The sequence below is a fragment of the Tetrao urogallus genome (assembly GCF_951394365.1).
Source record: "Tetrao urogallus genome assembly, chromosome: 7".
NCBI classification, from domain to species: domain Eukaryota; kingdom Metazoa; phylum Chordata; class Aves; order Galliformes; family Phasianidae; genus Tetrao; species Tetrao urogallus.
In genome coordinates, this window is record NC_136820.1 from 50,923,058 (window position 1) to 50,950,624 (window position 27,567).

General features: G+C 54.3%; 1 protein-coding gene across 1 annotated transcript; it reads left to right on the forward strand.

Moving 5' to 3' along the window:
- On the forward strand, positions 1 to 26,416 carry DHX30 (DExH-box helicase 30; the record flags this gene model as incomplete). The annotated part of the gene is made up of 19 exons (XM_079538264.1): positions 1 to 205; positions 4,738 to 4,868; positions 9,052 to 9,162; positions 10,422 to 10,777; positions 11,864 to 11,990; positions 12,735 to 12,884; positions 13,618 to 13,770; positions 15,449 to 16,270; positions 20,153 to 20,231; positions 21,041 to 21,145; positions 21,940 to 22,115; positions 22,391 to 22,597; positions 22,919 to 23,000; positions 23,484 to 23,677; positions 23,757 to 23,916; positions 24,681 to 24,838; positions 25,006 to 25,109; positions 25,198 to 25,337; positions 26,181 to 26,416. The coding sequence occupies 19 exons, from the start codon at positions 1 to 3 to the stop codon at positions 26,414 to 26,416; spliced, it is 3,696 nt and encodes a 1,231-aa protein (XP_079394390.1).
- Positions 26,417 to 27,567: the final 1,151 nt, after the last annotated feature.

Below are 27,567 nucleotides of genomic sequence, written 5' to 3' on the forward strand. Positions count from 1 at the left end.
ATGGCGGCGCTGGGACTGCTGCTGCAAGCGGCGGCCGCCTGCGGCTCGGCCGGCCCGCTGCGCCTCGGCCGCTGCTACCGCGGGGCGCGGGGGCTGTGCGCCCGATTAGCGGAGCCCGACGGCCAGGAGGAGGCCCGGCAGGAGGACGAGGAGGAGCGGCCGCCTCCTCCGGGCGCCGAGGAGCAGCGCGGCGCCATGGTGAAGGGTGAGGAGGAGAGGCGGCCGGGGGGGCCGCGGCCGGCCCCGAACGCAGCGGAAGGGAGGAGCGAGCGGCGGCCCGGGGCCGAGGAGGGGGAGGGCGGTTGGAGGCGGCGCGCGCGCGCCCGCGGCCCTCCCGTGCGCGCTCCCGGCCGGCCCAGGCCGCGGCCGTCGCGGGACGGAGCCCAGGGATGCGCGGAGCGGGCGAGCAGGCGGGGGGCGGCGGCGCAGGTAGCGGCGGGCGGAGCGGTGGCCGTGCGGCCCTTTGTTGGGCCGGGCCGAGCGGCTCAAGGTCGCGCGGAGGGGCCGGGCGGCGCGGCGGTGCCGGGGCCGCTGGCGGGCGGCGTCGGGCCGAGGCCGTGCGGGGCTGCCCCGTGCGCGGCCGCTCGGTTAGACCGAAAGCTTTCCCGCTTCTAGGCTTTTTTGTCCTTTTTTTCCTCTCTCCATGTGCGGGACTTCCTTCCTTCCTCCCCTCACGGCATCTATTTGTTATTTTCTAGTTTTCTTTGCGGCGTTTGGGCAGCGCTGTGTGCAGCCTGGAGCTGTGCCCTGTCTTTCTTGTGGGTCCCTTCCAAGCGGGGACGTGCTGTGATGCTTTCCTGTGCGGCTCGCTGAGGAGCCTCTGTTAGCGGGGGGTTGGATGGGGGCATCTGCAGAGCTCGGTCCTACCCTGTGGTTCTGTGATTCTGTGTGATTCTGTGATTTTGAGTTCTTTGGGTTCGTAGTTCCGATTGCAGGAGCTGTGCAGAGCTTTATCTGGAAGGTTTTGTGGATGGTTTTAGTTTGAAACCGTTCCTCCGTGTCCTGTCGCTATCAGAGCAAGGAAGAAGTCATCCTCCCTCTGTTTGTAAGTACCAGAAGGCTGCAGGGAAGGCTCCCCAGGCTAAACACCCTCAGCCAGGCCCCATAGCAGAGATGCTCCATCTCCTGCGTGGCCTCCTCTGCACCAATTCCAGCAGCTCCACATTGCTTTGTGTCAGATAAGTGAATAGAACCATCCCCAAGGTCTTGCTGTGCATCTGTCCTACCCGCACAGGTACAGGGATGATAAAATTCATTTTAAAAACCTTAGAAGTGCAAGTGCCGTGCCTTCAACAAGTCGGTACCTTGCTGGCTATCCACACGTGATTGCTGTTGTTACTAGCCCTGGATAGCATTGCCAGTATGGAAAAATAAACTGCAGTCTGAGGCCAGCTTTAAATGGCTGTTAGATAGGTACTGACACTTGGTCCACTTCCTTGTGAAGTGCTACCACGGCCACACAGCTTTCTTCTCCATGTACATTGTCGATGTATTGGGGGCATTCTTCACTCAGATGAATATCTTAATATCCTGCTGGGTGCTGTGTTGAACAGTTTGTCCTCGCTGCTCCTTGTTGCTTTTCCAGGGATGCTCTGTTTGTTGCTTCTTCAGGGAAGAGAATTTGGGGGAAGGTAGAAACTGCTGAAACGGATTTAATGCTCCTCTGTTTTGCCTGGATGAGAGTACAGGGCATTTTGTTTGTGCTCCTGATGTACCTGGTGGTGTCTTTGTGTCAGATCTGTTAAGGGTAACAGAAGGCTTACATTACACACAGGAGTTGTTTGCTTTTTTTTCTTCTTTCAGTGTTACTTGGAGTTACCATTGACTTCCACAGCCAAGTTAGGCTCCAGTGCTCTCTGACTTAGAGAACAGAAATCAGTTAATTGGCTTCTTTGGATTTGTCTGTTATCCAAGGCAGACTTTTAGCATTCGTGGGCTTGGAACTGAGGTTAAAGACATCATGTATGGTTCTGGCTTGGAGCTGGGCTGCAAATCAGCTCTGTTTTGTTCTGGGAGTATTAAGCTACACTCCTTTTAATGGAGCTCCTGCCCAAATATCCATTCTCAGCAGTCGGGATCCGTGAGTTCTGTGGATGAAGGTGCCAAGAAATCCAATCTGTCAGGGGAGGAAACGTTCTGCAAATCCACTGCTGCAGTTTAGGAGTTGTTTCTTTAAAAGCTGTGAGCGAGGCATGGCTTCATGCAAAGAAAGATCCTTTCAGCTTCTGATTTCAGGCTAAGGATGGGCTGAGGGCAATCCATCAAACCTCTGAGTGCTGTTGGTGTGTCAGATGGTGTTGCTGAATATGGCATTGTCAGCTGGGGAGAAGACATTGTGTCTGGGTTGGCAATTCAGGGTCTGATCTGCAAGCCAGAACTGGGCTTTGTTATTTAAGGATCCTGTTCTTCGCATGAGGATGACTTCAGTATTTGGTCCTTGCTGCGAAGTCACCTCAGAATCTGAGAGATTGGTTCAGTCCTTAAGTCAACGAGTTGTTTTTTGGGCATTTACCAACAATGTACCTCTTGCCTCCATCTGTTCCGTATCACACAATTCCTCGGGGTATCCTTCTTGAAAGGGGAAGCAACCGGAGGCCAAATAATACAGGCTGCTGCTCGAGGTTATTATTTATTTCCCATTTATTAAGTGAATTGAATGGTGTGCTTGGGAATCGTGCTGCTGCTCCTTCCTCCGTGTGTCCGGGGCTGGAAATCAGCACCGACGCGAGGAGGGCTGCGATTTCAGTCACTGCTCAGCAGGTGATGCTGTGAGGTGCACTGACAGCCTGCTGCTCTGTGTTTGCTGTGCAGCTGCAGGGAATTGGCTGCTAGCGTGTTGGCTCCTGCTGTCCAGGTGGCACTTAGGAGGTGGTTTGGTGCAGGGATGTCTGCTCTGCTGCTGCATTCACCTGCGAGTGAGAAACAGCAGCCTGAGGGCTTTGCTGTCAGTGATGCTGTGGTGACTGTCACCCATGGAGAGCAGTGGCAGCTCGTTGATGCTGTGTGCTGCTGTGGCAGTGCAGGTGGCAGTCCTGGTGTGTGCACTGAGTGCTGCCCACTGACTGAAGTAGCACCAAGCAGAGCCAGCACGGTGTCCCAGCGTGTGCATGGAGTCCCAAGTTCCTGCACTGCCTGCTCCTCTTGGCTTCTGGAAACGATTTCCCTGCCATTCAGCTGCTTTTTGTGCGCTTTGGAGGGAGAAATGTCAAACCTGTCAGCAGTAATGGGTCTTTTTGTGTCCTCCAGATCAGTTTTGTTGTTGTTGGGGTGGGTTACGTGAGGAGCACTGTTTTTGTTCTACCTTAACCTGCAGCCTGCCAAGCTCTGGTGCAGGGTAACTCCTTCACTACAACCCCGTGCTGTCTGTGTTGCTCTGCTTCCCGGTGAGCGCTCGTGCTGCACAGCTCCCTGCAGTATTCTTGTGCCATGCAGCTGCTCTGGGGATGACAGAGCTGTTCAGTGCTTGCTGGAAGCAGTCCCTGGGTCTTTGTTACAGTGACTGCGGTCGCTGTTTTCAGGAGGACGTGCTGGTAGCTGTGGGAGCCACGTGTGGCTCACTGCTCCTTCCTGGCTCGGTGCTCCACCTGCTCCAGCTGCAGGGGTGGTTGTGTAGCACTTTGGGGGCTGCTCTCGCTGTGCTTCTGCTGCCAGTCCCCATCTCCCTCAGTGAGAGGGAGCAGGCAGTGCAGGAACTTGGACTCTGGGACGCTGTGCTGGCTCTGCTTGGCGATCCTTCAGCCTGCTCGTCACAGGGCAGCGCTCAGTGCATGCTCCACAACTGCTGCTGAGTTCTGGCGCTGCCACTGGGGCTCTGCAGGTCTGTGCAGCCGATGGCTTTAATTCTGAACCCAGCAATAACTGTGCTCTGCTCTTCTGGATGAGCTTTCTGGCAGACCAGGGCTGCAACTTAACCACCAACGTGTGGAGCTGAACCAGTGAGCAGTGTTGTACAAAGCACATTTCCAGCCGCTAAGCGAGAGCTTCGGAGCAGAAGGGACTCGAGATGCAGCAGGAAGCCCCACTGTTTTATTTCACCTCTTCCATGTGTGGTGACTGGATCTAACGTGCAGTGTGTGGGGCTGAGAGCCCGGCTGTAACCCCAAGGTGACGCGTGTGCTTCAGGGGTGCATGCAGATATCAGAGTCTGCCCCAGTTACTGCTTGGTTGGGTTTGGACATCAAAGAGTGACACACAGAGCCTCCTCTGCCTTCATAGTGAGGAAACAGCACTGGCTCCTCGCACTGTGCTGGGCTTTGAGTTCTGTGCTGGGATATTTGCGTTCAGGATCCATCAGGTGTATTCAGGCTGTTGGTTTTCCTGTTGTCAGTGTGTTTTTTAGGGGATGGGGAAGCGATGCCATGGCAGTTTGGGGTGGATTTAGTGTCTCTGAATCACAGAGTCGGGCTGTGTGGGTGCTGCAGGGAGTATTACTATTATTTTGGAAAGGGGAGGGGGGAACAGCAAACCTCTGCGTTCCAGGAAAAGCATTGCAGATAGAATATTGTTGGGCCTTGTGGATGTGCAGTGCTGTCTTGTATCTGGCTCTCAGGAGGCATCGTCCTGCTGTGCACCATTTCCCAATGCCTGGAGATGTTGGATGTGGACCACTGAATACCTGTGCCTGCTGGGCCGTGTGTGAGCTCAGAGAAATGTGTGCTCTGGTGTTGCAGCACGCCTGGAACAGGACTGCACGAGGATTGAAGTCATTTACATCTCCTGTTGGTTTTTGCCCTCCAGATTCCAGAGACCTGTTAAAGGAATTCCCGCAGCCCAAGAACTTGCTCAACAGCGTGATTGGACGGGCCTTGGGCATTTCCCATGCAAGGGACAAACTGGTGTACATCCATACCAACGGGCCCAGAAAAAAGGTAAGCCTGCTGTGCTGGGGATGGCAGCTGTGGTGCACAGGAGGGAGAGTGAGCCAGGAATGCTTCTACACCTGGAAGTGAGCCTTTAATGGAGAAAATGACATCACTGCTTTAATTCCACGTGGTAGTTGGAGGATAATCTTTCAGACCGAAGGTTTTCTCCCTCCCTGTACCTCTGTTTTCACATGGTTTAGTAGTGCATAGATGTAAATCCTGTCCCTCCTTTGGAACGTGGAAGGGTGAATTCTTTCCTTGCTGTTCTCAGCAGGAAGGTGCACAGTCTGCCCTCACGCATGTTGGGCTGTGTAACCCACCTTGTTTCAGACCTTAGCAGGGCTGGATTTTGTTGTTTTTATGTTCTGATAGAGAAAATGCCCAAGAAAGCCTAAAATGTTTAATTGCAATCAGAAAAGGAGAATTTGCTTGCAACGGAGGGAGGCTTCTCGTACAATTAAGGGCAAAGGGAAACCCAGGGTTTGTTGTTGTTGAATGAAGGAGAGGAATTCCAGGCAGATGTTTTGCCAAAGAGTCGGAGCCCTCCTTGGTGCAGGGCTCACATCCCAGCCTGTGCTGTGAATGCAGCAGCTGTCCTGAGGGCTCAGCTCCTTCTGCCACACAGCCCCAGCCCTCCCACTGCAAAGCAGGCAGCCTTTCCAGCTGAAGTTGAACATCCATTGCAGGATTTCAGTTCACATAGAGTCACATTTTCCAATAATGTTCTATCTTAAAATTTCCCGGGCGGTTTTCGTGACCTCGTCCTTTGTGAGCATCTCTCTTTTAGGCGATGGATCAAAACGGGTACAGAATCATAGAATGGCCTGGGTTGAAAAGGACCAGGACGATCATCTAGTGCCAACCCCCTGCCATGGCTACTTCAGAGTTGCTTTGTTATCTGTGGGTGCATTGCCTGCTTTTCCTCAAGCAGTACTGCAGTTTTCTAATGTATGTTGTGCGATGCCATGAGCAGTGCCTGTGCTGAAGAAGTGCAGAGATGGCAGAATGAGTGAGGCAAAGTGGGGAAGTCTTGTTTGGAAGAGGACAAGGCTTCTTTTTGAGCGCAGAGTATGTTGGCCTTCGTGAGACAACTGTTCCTCAGCAGGTCTGCCTCTTCATGCAGAGCCCATCAGCAAACATGCAGCAATTTCCTGGGGTAAGATGAGATTCAGGTTGCAGGCAGGCAGCTGGGTGGAGGCTGTTGAGAAGCAGATCCTTGTAGGTGGGGCTTTTCCAGCAGACCTGAACACCACCTCAACAGCATCACAGAATGGCTCATGTTGGAAAGGACCTCAAGGATCACGAAGCTCCAACCCCCCACCAATGCAGGGCCACCAACCTCCCCATTTCACAGCAGCCCAGGCTGCCCAGGGCCCCATCCAACCTGGCCTCCAACACCTCCAGGCATGGACGGGGCATCACAGCCTCTCTGGGCAGCTGTTCCAGCCCCTCACCGCTCTCACAGCACACAACTTCCCCTGACATCCAACCTCCAGCTGCCCTCCCTCAGCTCCAAACCATTTCCCTCGTCCTGCTGCCATCTCCCCTTTCCAAGAGCTGACTCCCCTCCTGGCTGCAGGCTCCCTTCAGGCACTGCAGGCTGCACTCAGGTCACCCCGCAGCTTCTCTTCTCCATGCTGAACAAGCCCAGCTCCCTCAGCCTGGCTTTGTAGGGAGGTGCTGCAGCCCTCTGAGCATCTTTGTGGCTCCTCTGGCCCCTCTCCAACAGCTCCCTGTCCTTCTTGTCCTGGGGGCCCCAGCCCTGGACACAGCACTGCAGGTGGGGCCTCACAAGAGCAGAGCAGAGAGGGACAATCACCTCCCTGTCCCTGCTGCCGCCCCTCTGCTGATGCAGCCCAGGATACCATTTGCTTTCCAAGCTACAAGAGCACACTGCTGGCTCACGTTCAGCTTTTCATCCGTCAGGACCCCCAGGTCCTTCTCCGCAGGGCTGCTCTCAAGCACTGCTCCTTCCAGTCTGTATGGATGCCTGGGATTCCTCCGGCCCAGGTGCAAAACTCTGCCCTTTGCTGTGTTGAACCTCATCAGGTTCACCTGTTCCCACCTTTCCAGCCTCTCGAGGTCCCTCTGCACGGCATCCCTTCCTTCCACCGCATCGACCGTGCCACTCAGCTGGGTGTTGTCAGCAAATGGCTGAGGCTGCCCTCGATTCCGCCATCGCTGTCACGATGAAGATGTTACAGAGCACCGGTCCCAAGACAGAGCCCTGGGGGACGCCGCTCGTTACCGGCCTCCACCTGGACACAGAGCCATTGATGACCACCCTCTGTCTGCGGCCTTTCAATCAGTTTCTTATCCATCGAGTGGTCACCCATCAAATCCACATCCCTACAATTTGGAGATGAGAATGTGGTGGGGGACCATGTCCAAGGCCTTGCTCAAGTCCAGCTCAATGACATCAGTCGCCTTCCCCTTGTCCACCGATGCCGTCACTCCATCACAGAAGGCCACCAGATTGGTCAAGCACGACCTTCCCCTGGTGAAGCCGTGCTGGCTGTCTCGGATCACTCACCCATTCCTCATGTGATCAGGCATGTTGTCCAGGAGGATCTGTTCCACAATCTTCCCAGGCACAGAGGTGAGACTCACCAGCCTGTAGTTCCCATGTCCTCCTTGCTCCCTTTCTTGTCCATGGCAGTGACCTGACCCTTCCTGCAGTCACCCAGGACCTCACCTGACAGCCACGACTTTTCAGATGTGATGGAAAGCAGCTCAGCAGCCACCTCAGCTTCTTCGGAGCCCTGGGCTGCAGCCACCCGGCCCATAGTCTTGTGCACATTGAGTCTCGTGAGGCGGTCTCAGACCTGCTCTGTCCTCACAGTGGGGGGGATTTACTGCCCCAGTCCCCACCTGGAGGTTTAGGGATGCAGGGCTCAGGGACGTGAGAAGAACTGGAATCCTGGCCGCCAGTGAAAACTGAGGCAAAGAACCCATTGGGTCCCTCAGCCTTCTCTCCATCCATTGCAACCAGTTCTCCTTTTGCATTTACAAAGGAGGCACACTCGCTGTGCCCTGTCTCTTCTGCCCAATGTACCTGTAGAAAGTCTCCCTATTGTTTTTCACATCCCTCGCCAAGTTCAGTTCTGCCTTGGTTTTCCTGATCCCACGTCTGCAAGTCCAGACTCCATCCCTGTGTTCTTCCCAGCTGACACGGCCTTGTTTGCACAGCTTGTTGCCCTTTCTTTGCCCTCAGCTGCCCAGCAGATCCTTACTGAGCCACACTGGTTTCCTGCCTCCTCTGCCCGCTTTCTCATTCAGAGGGACGGAGAGCTCTTGTGCTCTCAGGAAGGCATCCTTGAAGAGCAGCCAGCTCTCCTCAACATCTTTGTTTTTAAAGACAGCATCCTGGGGAATCTCGGCCAACAGTCCATTGAACAGCTTAAAGTTCACACTCCTAAAGTTCAGGTCCTGACGCCACTCTTAGCCAGGCCCACATCCCTCGAGATGAAGATCTCGACCAGGCTGTGCTCACTGCAGCCCAGGCTGCCTCCAACCTTAACGCCTTTAATTAATCATCTCATCCTCACTGGTGAGCAGCAGGTCCAGCAGCGCTTCACCTCTGGTCGGTCTGTCCAACACCTGGACCAGAAGGTTTTCAAGGGATTCCAGGATCCTCCTGCACCTCTTGCAGCTTGCTGTGTGATCTTTCCAACAGATCTCTGGGTGGTTGAAGGCCCCCATCAGGACGAGAGTTGTGAGCACGACGCATCTGAAGCAAGGAAGCCTTGCCAACAGACCCTCCTTGGTCAGGTGGCCTGTAGATTCCGCCTGCCTGGCCTTTGTTGGCCCCATCCCTACCTCTAACCCACGGGCTCTCAGGCTGTTCCTGCCTGTTTCTCAGAGGGAGCTGCTCACAGTCTATCCACTCCTGGACGTAGAGGGCAACTCCCCCAGCCTTCCTACCTCGCCCATCCCTTGTAAAGAGCCAGTAGCACTCAGTGGTGGTGTTCCAGTTATGGGAGTCATCCCACCATGTTTCCATCATAGCAACAAGGTCATAACTTTCATCTTTGCTGCAGCAACAGGAGAGAATTCCTTGGACATACCCTCTTTGAGCCTTAGAGAAATTCAGCTACAGATCAGCAGGGCTGGGAGTGGAGTGAGTTCTGGATGTGGGATGGTTTTTTAAAAGGGCAGAGTTCAGCTTCTGGTGTTCTTTGCATTTCAGAAAGTCACTTTGCACATAAAGTGGCCTAAGAATGTGGAAGTAGAAGGCTATGGGACCAAGAAGATTGATGCTGAGAGACAAGCGGCAGCTGCTGCGTGCCAGCTCTTCAAGGTGAGCTTTTGTTCTTCCTCCATAACTTGATGAAACGAGCCTTTGAGCATGCAGGCCTTGCCTGTTCTGCTGATACCCCTTCTGAATTTCTCTGTCTTTGCCTGTTGACCTTCTTAGTTGGCCTGTGTGGAGTTTCCCTCTCATCCAGGAGTAGGAGCAGTGCTTCCTGTTAAGGAGCCTGGAGGAGGTGCCGCAGGTGCTCCGACAACAGGAGAACTTGTGATTTGCTTGTAGACCAAGAAACGTGCATTTAGAAGTAACTGTTTAGTTTTCAAGCGGAGCCTTCAGATCTCAAGGATTGCAGCCTTAAAGCCAGCAGTTTCTTCAGCTGCTTTGTTGAATCCTGTGATTAGCAAAACTTGTTCCTCTGGTTGGCTGTACCTGCAGCACAGTTGGTGCCCATTCAGTTCACGTTCACTGAACATGTGGTTTTTTTAGCCCTGCTCTTCTGCACTCAGTGAAAGCACTGTTTCTGGCTGTCTTTGTAACCCTGAAAGTTTTCATAGGGAAACAGTTGCAGTATGCTGTTTGTAAATTTGGGGAAATGACTGAACTCTTCTCACTTTGGAACTAGAAAGCAAACAAAACCAAAATGAACAACAACAAAAACCAGCTAACAGCAGAAACCAGCTAACCCTGGAACCGTAGATTAAGCATGCAAAGTTTTAGCTGTGTGGTTTGCCAGCTGGAGCTGAAACCAACAGGAAAACCTGGTGATGGGAGGTCTTGTGCAGTCCTAGCTGTAGAAATAGGCCCAGTGCTGCTCTAAGTGAATGGTCGTCAATGAGGGCAGCGTGGCACTGTTAACTGGGGCAGAGGGCATCTGAATATGGCTTCTGAGTACAGCAGCAAAGTGAATTCTTGCTGTGCTAGGCACTCCTACAGCGCAGAATGATACAGCCTTATCTAACAGAGGTCCTCTGAGAACTAAAGGTGGAATGGATTGTAGTGGTCTGGTAAGACCTTGACAGAAAGGTGCTGAATGCGTTAAAACCTTGTAAAACACCAATAGATCCTGGCCCAGCCTTACTAAGGAGATACAGAATTCCAGGCAACTGTGCTTTGGGGAGGGAGCTTGGTGTACGAATGTCCTTCCTTAAGTCTGGCTGGAGGAAAGCTTTGAGATTGTCCAAGTTCCCTTTCCGTGTGATGCGAAGGAGCCGCTCCTGCCCTTCCCTCCTTCACCGGAGGTGGTGCTCCCTGCTGTCACCTTTCTGCCTCCTCACCGCTGCTCCATAACTGTCGTGTCTCTCTGGTAGGGCTGGGGTTTGCTGGGGCCCAGGAACGAGCTGTTTGACGCTGCCAAGTACCGGCTGCTGGCTGACCAGCTGGGCTGCCCCGATGAGAGGTGGTGCTCGGAGGGCAAATGGCGCTCCAAGTCCGGCCCTTCCCTCGCCGACCTGTCGACCTGCTGGCGGCGGATGGAGCCCGACGACCCCATCCAGCCCATGGAGCAGGGCAGGATGCCCAAAGCCATGAGGAGAGAAGAGCTGGAGGAAGGGGAGCTGGAGGAAGGGGAACTGGAGGAGGGAGAGCTGGAAGAAGAGGCGATCGATGTCTCTGATTATTTACCCATGGCGCATCAGGACGCTCGAACTCCTGGCAGAGATGCGAGGTGAGTCTGCCAGGCAGCTGCTGATGCAGGGCAGTAAAGTAGACAGATTTTTTTCCTTTGTGGCTGATCATAGAATCATAGAATCACCAAGGTTGGAAAAGACCTCAAAGCTCATCCAGTCCAACCGTTCACCCATTCCCAATAGCTCCCACTAAACCATGTTCCTCAACACAACATCCAGCCTTTCCTTGAACACCCCCAGGCTCGGTGACTCCACCACCTCCCTGGGCATCCATTCCAGTGCCTGACCACCCTTTCTGAAAAGTAATTCTTCCTCATGTCCAGCCTGAATCTCCCCTGCCGTAGCTTGAAGCCATTCCCTCTGCTCCCATCACTGATGACACGAGAGCAGAGGCCGACCCCCAGCTCACTACAGCCTCCCTTCAGGAAGTTATAGAGAGCAGTGAGGTCTCCCCTGAGCCTCCTCTTCTCCAGGCTGAACATTCCCAGCTCCTTCAGCCTCTCCTCATCAGCCCTGTGTTCCAGACCCCTCAAGGGACCCCCTGCAGGTGGGCCCAGCACTGACTGTGGTGCTGTTTTGTATGTGAGAGTGAGTGAGGCAGCCTGACCTTGTGCCTGATGGTTTTCACAATGGAAAGCCCAAGTGCTATCTTTGGTATCCTGGGCCTAAAGAGATTTCTATTTCCAGAAGCAGTGCAGGTAGGAATCCTTTTCCAACCCCCTAAATGTTGGGGGCAATGCTAAGTCTGCTCCTTTTCATCACCGTGCTTGCTTGACTTTATGAGCAGAAATCTTGCATTTCAAGTAGTCAACAGGAGAAAAATCAGTAGGGTCCTGGTGGTGGTTGTTTTGAGGAATGCTGTTGGATGGAGAAATAAGTTAACCCTGCCTTGTTGGGTTTTGTTGTTTTAATCAGTTAAAAGCTGTTTGTTCAGTCTGGTTCGTAATACTGCTGTAATGTTTTAATTGCTGCTCAGGGTGATTGTTCTGTAATTGACAGATTTTAGTAGTAAGAGCAGCCTGATCAGGTGACTGAGGTTACCTGTACTCAGCAGCAGCCCTGAGGTGAGGTGGCTCTGAGGATAGAGGGGATGTTTGTGTATCAAACTGTTCTCTTCCATCCAGCCGAGGAGGGGGTTCCATTGAAATGACAGATGACAACACTGCCATCCGTGCTCTGACGCAGTTCCCGCTTCCCAAAAACCTCCTGGCCCAAGTGATTCAGATTGCAACCTCTTCCTCCACAGTCAAGGTAAGGTGCTGTTTGCTCCCTGCCCTGGGACCTGCAGTGAGGAAGCTCAGAGGCTCCAGTTGGGCTCTCTTTGGATGCTTCTTTGGGCAGCTGGATGTTGGGGGGAGAAGGGAGGTTAATTAGGCTGACAAAAATCAGCCTGAAGAGTGGGAGAAATCTTGGTGGGAGAGAAGGAAATGAAGCACCAGGAATGCTGTTACTTGAGGTCCGGGCAATAGAGGAGCTGTTGTTTGCATGAAGGAGTCTGTTTTCTAAGATGAGTTGGCATTTCCTCTAATGTCTGCACCAAATACAAGTCTGTGTTACTCAGAACTGTGTCATTTCTGCTCTGAATCTTTCCTCGCTTCGGTTCTTGCCAGTATCCAGCAGTTCTGCTCCTTGGTGTGTGTCACCCACCTCCTTTCCAGACCCCACGTGCTTAGCTGTGCTCCATCCCATGTGCTGTCAGACACGTTCTTCTCCACACAGCTGTCTGCTTTCACTTTTGCCTCAACTTATGGGCTTGAGGTGGAATTTATGCTGATAGAATGGCTGGGTTGCAGAAGACCACAATGCTCATCCAGTTTCAACCCCTTGCTGTGTGCAGCACACCAGGCTGCCCAGAGCCACATCCAGCCTGGCCTTGAACGCCTCCAGGGATGGGGCATCTGGAATTCTGTGCAGTAAACGCTCTGCTTAGAAGTGTTAGGGTGTCTTTTAAAGTCAGCCTGTGTCGGGCTCTCACCCCTCTCTCCCACCTTTCAGGAATACATGCAGTTCCGTACGGTTGGCACCAAGACCAAGATCTGCAAGCTGACGCTGCGCTGGCCCTGTCCCATGACTTTTGCAGCCAAGGGCCGTCGTAAGGTGGAGGCAGAAAACAAAGCAGCAGCCTTGGCCTGTCAGAAGCTGAAGGTAAGCAAGCACGGCTCCCTCCTGTCACACAGAGATGCTCCTTGCACCTGACTCTCCGTATTTGAGCCTGATGTGATGGCGTGTGAAACTTCCTTACCTCTGATTTCATACCCAGTAAACCTATACTTCCAAACCTCAATTGGGAATCGATCCCAGTTGCTGTTGTACCCCTCTGGTATCAAACCTGTGATGACCCTTTAAGGCTGTTTTGAGCTCTCAACAAAGTGACGGGTGGGGATTGCTCCTGAAGTGTTGTTGTCTTGGACACCTCGGTTTCTGCTGGGACAGACTGCCTTCCTGTTCTCATAGATGAGCTCATCTGGCAACATGGCTGCGTTAGGTTTCTCTGTGGACTCTAAAGCTGTCAGAAGCAGTCCAGGAAAACAGCATAAGGCTTGGTACTGAGCTGTCCCAGCGTCCCAGGACTGCAGCAGGAGAGTTAACAGCCCATGCCAGCAGGGTTTTGTCACAAACGGCTGTGGCTGTGGTTTCTTTGACGGGTCTTATTGAGACCTTGTGAGCACCGTGCTGAGGGAGTGAAGCCTTTTGCTTCCACGTGTCCATTTCTGCAATAGGAACATGTCCTGTTCCTTGCCCTGGTAAAAGCAGGGCACGAAGGGTTGGGGCTGCAGGGTGGGCAATCAGCCCATCAGGACCTGCTGGACCCGTCTCTGTTGTCGTGACGTGTGCAGCCATCTCATCTGATGTTCTTCTTTGCTTTTGTCTTTCTCAGAGCCTTGGCCTGGTGGACAAGAACAACAACCCACTCAGCCACGCTATGTATAACATGACTTCCCTCCGGGAGCTTGGTGAGAATCAGAGGAAGCCGTGCCACATCAAAGTCCCTGAAGCAACCCTGCGTAAGATTGAGAACTATCTGAATCATGTAAGGCTCAGAACCGCCTTTGGTTGATCACCTTTAACTTCAGCAATTGTACACTGGCTGGGAACTCTGTGTCGTGGTGCTGGGGGGGTTTATGGCTCAGTGTTTTGCCACAGAACTGATCAGTCTTTGTTGAGCCTTGGAGAAAGGAGACCCTTTATGTGCAGCGGGCCTTCTCTGGATTCTTTGTTACAAGCAGATCTTGCTTCCCTAAAACTGGTTCTGCTTTATTCCTTTACAAGGTCAGCTGCTGGTAAATTTGCAGATCTCCTTTGGCAGTGTCTCTTCTAGCACGTGCAATCTAGTGGTGGGTGCAAGTCCCCCAGCACCTGCCTGTGCTCACCCAGGAGATCCCTCTCCCTGGTGGGAGGCTGGTAGGAGCTGAAGCAGTGTTCCCTGGGGACAGGACGGGGTTCCCTGGGGGCATTCATCATCAAAGCAGGAGTTAGTGCTGAGGTTAGCTGAGGATGAGCGTGGCACAGGTATAAAGTCTGCAGCTAATTGAAGTCATTGGAAGTAGTGCCCATGTTTGGAAGGTGACCGGTGGTCGCTGTGCCACGCTGATGTGCATTGGAGCTGCACGATGTGGATCTCTGGGATGTTTTTTGCAGATTTTTTTTGCAGTTTTTGCAGATACCATAAATGAAGCAGTGGTGAGAATGTTAGGAAGCCAAGCCTGTGCCTAAGGCAGCAGCTGTTTCTCAGTGAGCTGTTCTAAGTGGCTGAATCAAGGGTTGGAAAAGTTAGAAAAACAGCAACATCTTGTGAGTGCTTGGTCTGCCTCCATGTGTACGTGCCATGAGCTGTCACAGTGCATGCAAGGCTTGCTTTTGTGACTCTGAAGAAGCCTGAATCCGGAACTACTGATCTGTAGCTGGACCTTTAATCTTCTGTACACCTGGGTCTATGGTTTGGTTTGTGTTCCTGTCTATTCCACTGTTGCTCTTTTTAATTATTTCTGTGGGATGTTTGGCTTTTTTAAAAAATTTAACCAGGGCTGAGTATTTCTGGTCTAGCTAAGCACTTAAATTTTGTGCAAGTTACCTGTCTGGACTTCCTGAGCATGAGGAGAGTGGTGGGACAACTTGATGGTATCAAACGTTTGGTTTCTGGGGTGGATGCATCACTTGCGTACAGTGTAGACACTGAGTTGGAGAGTGTAAGGTACAGTTCTGTGCCTGTCAGTTTCACATTGGTGTTTGTGTTTCTGTCAGGACAGATCATAGAATCACAGAATGGCCTGGGTTGCAAAGGAGCACGATGCTCATCCAGCTCCAACCCCCTGTTGTGTGCAGGTCACCAACCAGCAGCCCAGGCTGCCCAGAGCCACATCCAGCCTGGCCTTGAATGCCTGCAGGGCTGGGGCATCCACAGCCTCCTTGGGCAGCCTGTGCCAGTGCCTCACCACCCTCTGGGGGAAAAACTTCCTCCTCATATCTAACCTGGACTTTAAGAGACACAATGAGGAAATTGCAGGGAGCTGCTCAAGTTGCAGTCTGAGTTGAGGTCATTTAAAGTGAGAATTAGGAGGCTGAGTTACGCAAAGTCTAAAGAGATTTGAATGCAGCTTTTTGGTCACTGCAAAACCCATCTGACCGAGTCCCTTTTGGGCACTTATTTCTCTTCTCCTTCTGATGACTGTCCCCAATCTGTCCCTCACAACTTGCTCCGTCTCTCCCAGTATCCGGTGGACATCAGGGAGTCCAGGCCCCGGATTGCTGATGACATGATGAACCTGAGCAAGGAGTCGGGCGCCATCAGCGATGCCATCACGGGGAAGACGTACATCCCTATGCTGGAAGCGGAGGAAGTGCGCCTCAGTCAGAACCTGCTGGCCCTCTGGAAGAGGAGGGGATCCTCGTGGCAGGAGAGCCACCCGCTGCCCGTGGACCCTCACAAGGACACCATCCTCTCAGCCATCGAGCAGAACCCCGTGGTGGTGATAGCGGGAGATACGGGCTGCGGGAAAACCACGAGGATCCCTCAGCTCCTGCTGGAACATTACATCCTGGAGGGACGCGGCGCCCGCTGCAACGTCGTCATCACGCAGCCCAGGAGGATCAGCGCCATCTCGGTGGCCCAGCGCGTGGCGCAGGAGTTGGGTCCCAACATGAGGAAGAACGTGGGCTACCAGGTGCGGCTGGAGAGCAAACCCCCGGCCCGGGGAGGAGCCCTGCTCTTCTGCACCGTGGGCATCCTGCTGCGGAAGCTGCAGGGAAACCCCAGTCTGGAGGGCGTCAGCCACGTCGTGGTCGACGAGGTCCACGAACGAGATGTCAACACGGATTTCCTGCTCATCCTGCTCAAAGGCATCCAGAAGCTCAACCCCGACCTGCGCCTGGTCCTGATGAGCGCCACAGGAGACAATCAGCGCTTCTCGCATTACTTTGGGGATTGCCCTGTGGTCAAGGTGCCCGGTTTCATGTACCCAGTGAAGGAGTACTACCTGGAGGAGATCCTGGCCAAGCTGGGTAGGCACCGACACCGGCACTACGAGATAAAGGTGGGTACGTGTGCAGCGCGGCGTTGAAGCTCTTCCCCCTGCACGAGGGGCTTTGGCATATCAGCAGGGGGAGAGTTTGGGCCTGCAACTGCTCCCTCCTTCCTGTTGTTCGTGAGCAGTGTTCGCTTAGCTTTCGTTCCAAGTCAGCACTCACGAGCTAAATTCAGCTTAGCAGTATCCCTTGTGTTTTAGTTAAGTTATGGGTGAAGGCAGCTTCATGTTGGGGTTTAAGTTGCTTTTTTCCCCTCTTCGGTGTGTGTGTCTGAGTAAGCTACCAGCTCCGTGTGCTTGTGCGTATGCAGCATGAGAGTCTGGTGCAGGATCCAGATGGCTGTGCCTCGGAGCAGTCGTGTTAGCGGGCACTCGTCGTCCTGCAGCACTCGGTTCCTTCATGGCTGCTTTGTGCAACTGCTCTGACTGCTCCACGTTGTTCTTTGGAGAGTGCCTCCAGGGCTGTACTGCAGGTAACCTCGCTTCAGTGGCACGATGTGGAACCGCAGAGTGCTTGAGATTGGAAGAATCCTTCATTGCAGGTTCATCTAGGCCAGCCCCCCTGCTCAGAGCATGGTCAGCCCAAGCAGGCTGCTCAGGAGGAGCTTTTCAGCATCTCCAAGGGTAGATACTTTGCAGCTTCTCCAGTGTTCAATCTCTCCCTGAGTAAAGACAGATTTTTCCTGTGCTTAAATAGAATTTTCTGCATTTTATTTGTGCACGTTGCCTCTTGCCCTGTCAGTGGGCACTGCCAAGGAGAGCCCTCTTCTTCATTAGAAAATATTGGATATTCCCATTGAATAATTGTACAGGTTAAGCTGCCTCTACTCCAGGCTCTCTGTCTTTCCTCACAGCAGGCATGTTCCAGACCTTCATCATCTCATGGCCCTTCCCTGGACTCTCTCTGGTGGCTCTGCTTCATGTGGGAGCCAGACCTGGCTGCAGTGTGCTCACCTGAGGAGCAGGATCCCCTCTGCCAACCTGCTGCCAGTGTTTGGTGCAGCCTGGGGAGCTGGAGCTCGTTCTGGCTTGTGTTCACTTTGGTGTCCATCAGGATTCTAAGCAGCTTTCCAGCTGGCCGGCCCTCAGCCTGTCCAGGAGTTTGCTCCTGAGGCTGCAGACTTTGGCTTTCTTCTTTCTGAACCACGCGAGGTTTCTGTCAGCCTTTGGAAGTTCCTGTCTGTGTCTGAGCAACCATCTGGTGTACCAGCCACATCTCCTGGCTTTGTATCATCAGCAGATTTGCTGAGGGTGTCCCGTTGCTTTCAGGGCCACCTTCCTGTTTCTGCTGTGGCTGGGATTTTTACCCTGCTCCTTTTAGGCTGGCCTGACACACTTGTTCCAAATTACTGAGACATAAAAGCTGCTGTTCTGTGCCTGGTGGATTTGAAGGCCTGGGGTACGCATGGCATACTTCTGTCCCATGAAATTTCCTTTCAGTGTTGCTACTTATGAGGTGCTACTCAGTAGAGGTTCCCAAGTGTCAGCTAGCTTTCAAGCCTGGAGAACAGGAAAGAGAGTGCATAATAATCACAGCACAGCAGAGGAAGCTGGCAGTGCTGTGACTGGAGCAAGTGCCAGATGGAGCAGAGCAGGCTCCTGAGCTTCCTGCTCCTGGGGAGGCCATCCAGCTACAGGCACTTGCTCTCTCCAGAAGATGTTTTGGGAATCTGTGCACCTTTCTGCTGGATCACTGCTTATTGCTCCACACGTGTCCTCCTGGGACCACAGAGTGTCCAGAATGGGAGGAGCCCATACTGATCGTTCAGTCCAACGCTGGGCAACCTAAGAGTTGAACTGTAGATGTGAGAGTGTTGTCCAAGTGCTTTTTGAGCACCCAGCAAACTGGGGGCTGTGACCGCTTCCCTGGGCAGCCTGTCCCAGTGCCTGACCATCTCTTCAGTGAAGAATTCTTGTTTAGTATCTATCCTGATCCTTGCCTGACGCAGCTGGGAGCCATTCCCTTTCATTCTGCCACCAACAATCAGCATTTCCTCTGCTCCCCACCTTGAGGAAGCTGCAGACAGCAGTGAGGTCATCCCTCAAGCTCTAACAGGAGCAGACCAAGTGTCTTCAGCTGCTCCTCATAAATTGTGCCTTCTAACCCTTTCACTCTTTGTTGCCCTGCTTTGCACACATCCTGATATTTTATATCCTTTATATTGTGGATCCCAAAGTACTGCACGCCGTTCTTGAGGTGAGGCCACAGCAGTGCTGAGTGCAGTGTGACCACTATCACTGACCTCATCGAGTGAGCTTACCTGTGCTTGCTGCCCCCCAGGACACTCCTGCCCCTGACTCCTGTCTTGTCTGGCTGCTCAGGCAAGTTGCTGACTCCTATTGAGCTTACTGTGAAGCAGAGCCCCTCGATCCCTTCTGAGGGGCTGCACTCCAGCCACTTGTCCCCAGGCTCTGTGTACATCCAGGATGACTGCATCCCTGCTGCAGAGTTGGTTGTTTGCTCTTAGTTAATTTCACGTGCTTGGTGATTGCCCAGCACTCTTATCAGGCTGCTCTGCAAGGCCTCTTTACCCTTAAGGGAATCAGTGGCTCTTCCCAGTTCAATATCATCCAGAAATGTATTCAGTGCACTCAACTCTTGTGTCCAGGTCATTGAGTGAAGTACTGAAGAGAACTGGCCCTAAAATGAAGCCCTGCAGAGCCTGGCTGCTGATGTTGCAGTGTGCCCTAGAAGCCTTTGAGCCTGGCCCATCACTGCTCTGTGTCTGGCTTTGTGCTGGACACTTTGTCTACAAGGATACTGTGAGATTATCAAAAGCTTTGCCAGAAACCTCGTAGCCCATAGCTGGTGGGTGAAAAGAAGGGAGTGGAACCTTGTCATAAAAGACTGTAAAGCTAGTAAGGCACGACTGGTCTGCTGTGAACCCATGTTGGTTCTGACTGATGGCATCTTGCAAGTGTTTCTTCACTAACTCCTAGAACAGCCTTCAGAAGTTTTCAGGTACTGATTACCACCATCATCTTTCTTGCCCTTTTTAAAGATCAGAGTAATGTGAGCAAGCTTCCAGTTGACCAGGATTGACCAAATTCCTAAGACTGGCAGCAGATAACAGAGAGGCCTTTCGGGACCCTGGGATGAATCCCATTGGAGTCCATAGACTAACTGCATTCAGTTGCAGCTGTAAATCAAGTCAGCTGGGAGCTTATCACTCCTTGGTTGTGGTGCTCCAACCCAGGGTTGGTGTCACTCCTAGATTGTGGTGCTCTAATGCAGGTTTGGTGTTAAGGTGGAGGTGAAGAAGCCATTAAATGTCTGCTTTATCTTATCCCTGCTTGGAGATGGCCAACTTTATCAAGTAAAAATCAACGAAACAAAAGAATTCACCACTTCTTTCTAACTATCCATCACAACATGCCAGCTTCGGTTCGGAGCTTTGGCCATGTGAGTTTCTTCCTGTGAAGGCAGAGGGCACCCCTGTAGTCCTTCTGTATATCCTGACCTTGCTTCCAAGCCTGCACGCTTTGCTTTTCTGCCTGAGTTCCAGGAGGAGTTCCCTCTTCAGCAGGCTGCCTTCTGCCTGCTTGCTTGGCTTCCAGCACGCTGGAATTGCCTGTTCCCACACTCTGAAGAGATGGCTCTTCAAATCCCACCACCAGTGGGGGCCCCCTTCCCATTCCTGACCAGTTCCTCGAGCAGCCTGCTCTCCTACAGCCCATGGCAGTGGCTCTGCTGCCTGTCTTCTCCGTATGGCCCAAGATTTTCAGCTCAGCCATTGCATGATCACTGTGGTTGAGGCAGCCACCACTCATCACTTCACCCGTGAAACCTTCTCTATTTACAAACAGCAGAGCTGGGATGGCACTCTTCCTGTCAGCTCCCTTAGTACCTGTATCAAAACGTTACCTTGCTGTGCTTACTGTTTTATCCAGCAATCAGATGATGAATGTGTCCTTGATCTTGATCTGATCACCGACCTTGTACTCCAGATTGACGCCCATGGAGAACCAGGTAGGTTCTGTTTTGCCCCCTTCCCTTTTACTCTTCCTGGGGGGAAAAAAGAAATGGTATCTGCAGAGCCCAGACCTCTGGCAGAGAAAACACTGCCAGAGCACCCTGCATTCCTGCTGCAGTGAGTGGTGGCAGGCAGTGTGATGCGACCTCACTCTGAGTCTCTGACTGAGCCAACATCTGAGTCCTCCACGTCTCAGCCAGAGGAAGTGAACAGTGCTCAGAGCAGTCCCTCAGATTTATTTCTGGAGTCCAGAAGGGTCTCTGGGGGCTGGGTTGGGTGCTGATCCTGCACTGGTGCCTCAGTCGTTGTGTCCCGAGGTCCAGCAGTTGCTGGGCTGAAGTGCTGGACTCATTGGTGCACCAGCCTGTGCTGCACTGTTTGGTTACATTCCTGTACTGCAGAACCATCCCCACTAGGTGCCATTCCCTAGGAGGTGATGGGCTTGTGAAGAAGGCAATATTCTAAGATTACTTCTAAGGCTGTTAGAAGGCATTCACTCCCAGAATGCAGCTAGCCTTGTTCCTTTTTGGTTTTCAACTCTGTCCTGATGAGTTCACAGAATTGGATGCAGCAGGTGCTGGGATGGGCTGCCCTCAATGGCTGTGCCTGTCCCTTGTTCAGAAGTACGATGGCAATTCCTTTAGTGATCAGCTGGCAGTGGGCATCACAGCCCTGGGCCCTGCAGGTTTCTTGGACCGAGGGGAAATTAAGGGCATGTTCTGTCTGTGCAGCAGCAGCAGTTTCTGTGTCCCCAGCTGGGGAGGATGCTTGCATTCCCACGCCACGTGTTCTTGCTCTGTTCCAGGTGGGATCCTCTGCTTCCTGCCCGGGTGGCAGGAAATCAAAGGGGTGCAGCAGCGCCTGCTGGAGATGCTGGGCTCCCAGAACAGCCGGTACCTCGTCCTGCCAGGTGAGATGGGCCAGGCTTCTCCCCAGCAGCCAGGAGAGGGGCCAGCTGACTGCATGAACCCCTCCAGCAGCTGCACGTAGATACAGAGCGAGTCTGTGTGCTCTGATGTATGAGGAGTGCGTGTAAAGCACAAATAACTGCTAGCAGAGGCTGGCCAAACCTGTGTGAGATCAGGTAAGCTGCCTTCCTGTCTGCCTCCAGCAGTGCAGAGTTAGGTGAGGAGGAGACCGATGCATTCTGTGTCACTGGAGCCTTGATAGAAGAGCTCTTCAGGACTGTTTTGTGGGATGTCTGTTGCTCACCTACTTACAAATGTCATCTTTTAGGTTTCCCTCCTGGGATACAGAACAAGTCAGTATTTCCCTGCAAAGCTTGAAAGATTTTTGTTCTGTTTTGGATTTCTTGCTTTAACAGTCTTCTGCATTCAGTGTCAGACAGGTCAGAGGGGTGCATCTCTGAACAGCTCAGTTGCTGATTAATGCAGGTGCTCTGACAGAACTGCACGTTCCCGTGCTTCCCTGCTCTTTGTGCAGTTGCTGGAAATCTCTCTGTCACTGATTTGTAGTATGGAAAACAGGATATAAAAATGTTACTGGCTCTTGTCACCATTCATTTGTGATGGAGTGAAACCAGGCAGCAGTGGGGCTGTCCATCTCCTGCCTCAGACCTTTAGAAAAGGGGAAGCTGAAGGACTGGGGAAGGGATGGGATGATGTTCTGGTGGTGCCAGTCACCTCATCCTCGTGCAGCAAAGCAGCTCAGCAGGGCAGGGCTGACTCTGCTTTTCCCTGCCAGTGCACTCCAACATCCCCATGATGGACCAACAGAACATCTTCCAGCGGCCTCCGCCTGGCGTCAGGAAGATCGTCCTGGCCACCAACATCGCTGAGACCTCCATCACCATCAACGACATTGTCCACGTGGTGGACAGTGGCACGCACAAGGAGGAGCGCTATGACCTGAAGACCAAGGTACCAGGGCCGAGGGGAGCGCTGAGCTTTGCAGGCCGGGCGGGCGCCCAGCAGATGGCATCCTGATGGCACCCGTGTGCTGAGCGCCTCAGGCCTCTGCGCCGCTGCTCGCTGGAGCACAGCAGTGCTGGGATGCATGACAAGGCTTCCCCTGCCCTTCAGCGGGACGGTCGGTGGGTTGTGAGGAGTTCCTGGGGTCTGCAGAGCGGATGGAAGGCTGTGGCTGTACTGGGCAGAGCTGCAGGAGCATTCATATCTAATCCTTCTTCTTCCAGGTGTCTTGCCTGGAAACAGTCTGGGTGTCCAAATCCAACGTGGTGCAGCGGCGAGGGCGCGCCGGCCGCTGCCAGTCGGGGTTTGCCTATCACCTCTTCCCTCGCAGCCGCCTGGACAAGATGCCAACGTACCAGGTGCCAGAGATCCTGCGCACCCCGCTGGAGAACCTGGTGGTTCAGGCCAAGATCCACATGCCAGAGAAAACAGTAAGCAGCCAATTGAACCAGGATGCGGTGTGCCGGGGGCCCGCTCCAGAGACGAGCTCTTTGCCTCAATCCAGTGCTGATGGCTCTAGTTCTTGCTTCCCCAAATGCACTGCTATCCAGAGAAGACCAGAAAATACAGAGATTATTTTGATGACAGAGTATGTCTAGAGCTAGACTCTGTGCGTGAGTGGAGAGGACTGTGCTTATGTCCCTGTAGGGGAAACGAGGGGAACTCATGGCCCCGAGGCAGAACAGTGGGCTCACGGAGGCTTTTCCATGTGCTGGGAAACATGCCTTTTGTTTTCCCTCTGTGTATTGCAGGCAGTTGAATTTCTCTCCAAGGCTCTGGACAGCCCTGACATCAAAGCTGTGGATGAAGCAGTGATTTTGCTGCAGGAAATCGGTGAGCTAACGCAATGTCCTGGTGTGGGTGTGATGGGAACGTGTTTGCTGTCTGAATGTGGGAAGTGAGAGCTGGCACAGGATCCTGTGGGACAGACTGGGCAGGATTGTCCCCACATAAGGATGGCAACTGCACACATTGTGGTGCTGGTTCATTTCCTGCACTGCTTTGCTCAAGGAGAGGGGAGATCTTTACTCAGAAGTTGGTGAGGCGCCCCAAGCTGCGGTGCCCACCCTTGGAGAGGTGCCTGAGGCTGTGACTGGGCCCTGGACCCATGGCAGGTGTTGGACCTGGGGGGCTCTTGGGGTCCTTTCCAACCCCAACCGTTCTGAGATTCCACGGCCCCCATGCTGCGTGCTTTATCGAGTTACACCAAATAATCCAAGCACTGAGATCCTCCTGGCAGATCCCCAAAGCAGCTGGCTGCCACTTGTCTCCTGCTTGGAGCTGCTGCTGACGCCCTCGCGTGCGGCTCTGTTGCAGGGGTGCTGGACCAGCGAGAAGCCCTCACCACGCTGGGCAAACGCCTTGCCCAGATCTCCACAGACCCTCGGCTGGCAAAGGCCATCGTCCTGGCATCCATCTACCGTTGCCTCCACCCTCTGCTCGTCATCGTTTCCTGCCTCACCCGGGACCCCTTCAGCAGCAGCCTGCAGAACCGTGCGGAGGTGGACAAGGTGAGGAGACCTCCAGGAGGAGGGTGGGAGCAGGCAGGAGAGGGGCTGTCCCCTGGCTGACCTTGCGTCCCTCTGCCAGGCCAAGGCCGTTCTGAGCAGGGAGAGCGGGAGCGATCACCTCGCCTTTGTCAGAGCCGTGGCGGGCTGGGAGGAGGTGCTGAGACGCAGAGACAGCCGTGCCAGGGATAACTACCTGCAGGACTACTACCTGTATGGCCCCAGCCTTCGCTTCATCAACGGTGAGTCCCACGTGCCTGCTTCTCCTCCTGTCCCCTGAAGAGGCTGAAGCACTGCTCCTGTTTAATACCTCAGTGCTGTGCTGGGCCCCGTGCTGTCAGAAAGATGTGGGGGGCCAGGAGCGTGTCCAGAGAGGGGCAGCAGAGCTGGAGGGGTCTGGAGCCACTGTGCTACGGGGAGTGGCTGAGGGAGTGGGATGGGGCAGTCTGGAGCAGAGGAGGCTTAGGGGAGGCCTTACTGCTCCCCACAGCTCCTGAAAGGTTGGGGTGAAGTGGGTTTGGCCTCTGCTCCTAGAAGCAATAGTATGAGAGGTGACGGCCTCAAGTTGCAACGGGGGGAGGTTCAGGTTGGATATTAGGAACAACTCCTACTCCCTAGGAGAGTGGTTGGATGCTGGCACGGCTGCCCAGGGAATGGGGGGGGAGTGGGGGGGTTACCAGCCCTGGGGGTGACCAGGACTGTGGAAATGTGGCACTCAGGACTGTGGTCAGTGGGCAGGGTGGGGGTGGGCTTGTGGGTCTCAGAGGGTTTTTCCAACCTGAACGATTCTATGAAAAGCAGAGTGCAGAAATGGGATTGGCCTGCAGGTGAATCCTGGCTTTGGAATTCAGGAGTGCAGAGGCTGCAGGAGGCCACAGGCAGGAAAGTCTGTTCTGGTGCCAAGGCAGAGCCTCCAAGCTGAGCTGGAGCTGGAGCTGCCCTGCTGGGGTCGTTTCGTTGCTGGTGGGAGATCAGAGGGTTCAGCAGTGCCGTCTGTTCCCCGCAGGCCTTGTCAAGCAGTTCTCAGAGAACCTCTACGAAGCCTTCCTGGTGTCCTCGCCATCTGACTGCACCATGCCTTCATCTGTATGTAACCAGTACAGTGAAGAGGAGGAACTGGTCAAGGGAGTCCTCATGGCCGGCCTCTACCCCAACCTCATCCAGGTACAGGCTCCCCACTCCGCACTCACTGCTGGGCGTCTGGATCCTCGTCTGAGGAGCGGGGCTGCGCTGCTCGGTTCTTGTAGGTTGGCTGGGAGCCGCCCAGGTGGGATCTTGTCCAGGACAAAGCTGCTCTGTGGGCAGAGCCTGAGGTGTTCTTCTCCTTCCAGGTGAGACAAGGCAAGGTGACCCGCCAAGGGAAGTTCAAGCCCAACAGCTACGCGTACCGGACAAAGGCGGGCACCGTTCTGCTTCACAAGTCAACCATCAACAGGTGAGCGAGCCACGCGTGTGAACGCACCGGCCCAGAGCCTCGGGGCTCTGCTGCGTCCGGCGATGGCTGACAGGGCTCCCCTGTGCAGGGAGGCCTCCAAGCTGTACAGTCGCTGGCTGACCTATTTCATGGCGGTGAAGTCCAACGGAGGGGTGTTTGTGCGGGACTCCTCCCAGGTCCACCCGCTGGCTGTGCTGCTCATGACTGACACGGACATCCACGTCCGAGGTGAGTGTGCAGGGCCGGGGGCAGCATGGGGTGAGCCCTGGGGGAGGGATTTGCTGGGCTGGGCTTCATTGGGGAGGAGCAGGGTCTGTCCTCTGCTCAGCTCTTGTGAGGCCCCGTCTGCAGCGCTGCGTCCAGGCCTGGGGCCCCCAGCACAAGAAAGGCACGGAGCTCTTGGAGCGGGTCCAGAGGAGGCACTGAGATGATCAGAGGGCTGGGGCAGCTCTGCTGTGAGGAGAGGTTGAGGGAACTGGGCTTGTTGAGCTTGGAGAAGAGAAGGCTGCAGGGAGACCTCATGGTGGCCTTCAGTGCTTGGAGGGAGCGAATAAACAGGAGGGGAATGGCTGTGTGTGAGGGTGGGTGGTGATGGGACAAGGGAAATGGTTTTAAAGTGAGACAGGGGAGGTTTGGGTTGGATATGAGGAGGAAGTTTGTGAGCCAGAGGGTGGTGAGGCACTGGCACAGGTTGCCCAAGGAGGCTGTGGATGCCCCATCCCTGCAGGCATTCAAGGCCAGGCTGGATGTGGCTCTGGGCAGCCTGGGCTGCTGGTTGGCGACCTGCACACAGCAGGGGGTTGGAGCTGGATGAGCATCGTGCTCCTTTGCAACCCAGGCCGTTCTGCGATTCCTGCTGTGTGCTGCTTTAGCCCCTGCACTTTGGATGCTGCCGCTGTTGGGCTCCAGCCCAGTGGCACAGGCAGCCCGGAGCTCTGCCCTGTGCCCACAGCTTGGCTTGGCCCAGCCGAGGCCCTGCGGGCTGTGCAGTGCCTGTGGTGCCCCTGGCAGAGGCAGAGCAGCAGCTCCACGCCGTTCTCGCTCCTCACCCGCTCTCTTCTCCCCACCAAGACGACGGCTGGCGAGCGACCGTCTCCCTGACGGACAGCGACCTCCTGGTGCTGGAGGGCGACTCCTACACCATCCGCCTGCTGCGCGACTTCCGCGTCTCGCTCTCCAAGATGGTGGAGACGTGTCTGTGCTACGAGATGGCGGCCATCCCCGGCGACCTGCACCACCAGCACAGCCAGCTGCTCGACATCCTGGTGGATCTGCTCAAAGGCCCTCCCGGCAGCTTCGGCGCCTGAGGCGCAGCCGGAGGATTTTGTGGGGACTTGTAATTTGTATAAAGATGTTCACAAATGTTTATTTAAATAAAAGTTCTATTTATCCCTTGTGAAGTCATCTCTCTCCATCCTAGAAGATTAATGTTGTCTGATCTCCTGCTGTCGGCTCCGTGCATGGTCACCAGGAGGAACAACCCGCGCAGCACCGCCCGCCCGGACCACAAGCGCCGATGGAAGCCGATGGGCGCCGCGCACCCTGAACTGGACCACGAGGCTGCGGCTGCGCCGTCCTCTGCCCATCCCCACAGGGCCGGGAGGGAGCAGCGCTGGGCAGAGCTGAGCTTCTCCAGCTCTGGAATGCGGATCTCAGCCGTCGAATGCAGCAGCAGCAGCAGCAGCAGCAGCAGCACAGCTCCATGGCTCCCAGCCCGGCACAAGGGAGAAAGACGCGGCGGCGACGCTCGGCACGGGATCGGTGACGCCTGGGATCCGCGGTGCCTTGGCACCCTGTGAGACGTGACTCCTTGTTCCCGGCCTGCCTGTACTTTTTGTCTCTTGCGTTGTTCTTATGATTTTGTATGATTTCTCGTCCTCCCCGCGCCCAGGAGCTCGGATCCCTGGCCTTGTGCCCCGCAGGACACCGCTGTCGCTGTCACTGTGCCTGCGAGCGCGGCTCCTGCAGGCGGCCAGGAGCACAGGCACAGAGCCTTTGTTTTGTACGAGCGGGGACCACGTTTGTGCAGGAGGAGGACTGGGACGGCACTGCAGCGAAGGAGCTCTGGAGTTCGGTCCCTGGCGGTGCCACCTACCTCACAGGGCTGTTGTGAGGCTTCGTTCCGTTCGTCCCCTGCGGGCAGTGCAGGGGCGATGCTGAGGGCCCACGTTTTGTTTTTATTCACCGTTTCTTACGCTCTTTGTACCTGAAGTCAGCGCCGGGGCCCCTTTTTGTTCTGCACTGCGATTTCGTTTCCTCCTCACGGCCTTTTAGGAGCGGAGCTGCAGCCCCGGCCGTGCGAACTGATGGGCGGCGATGGGCGCAGCGTGCGGAACTCATTCATTTCACTTGCTTGAGGTTGTCACTCTGAGTTGAGCAGTGTTTGTTTCTTTCAGCCTGTATGAGGGGCAGGATGGGTTTGGGTTTTTTTTTTGGTTTTTTTTTTTTTTTTTTCTTC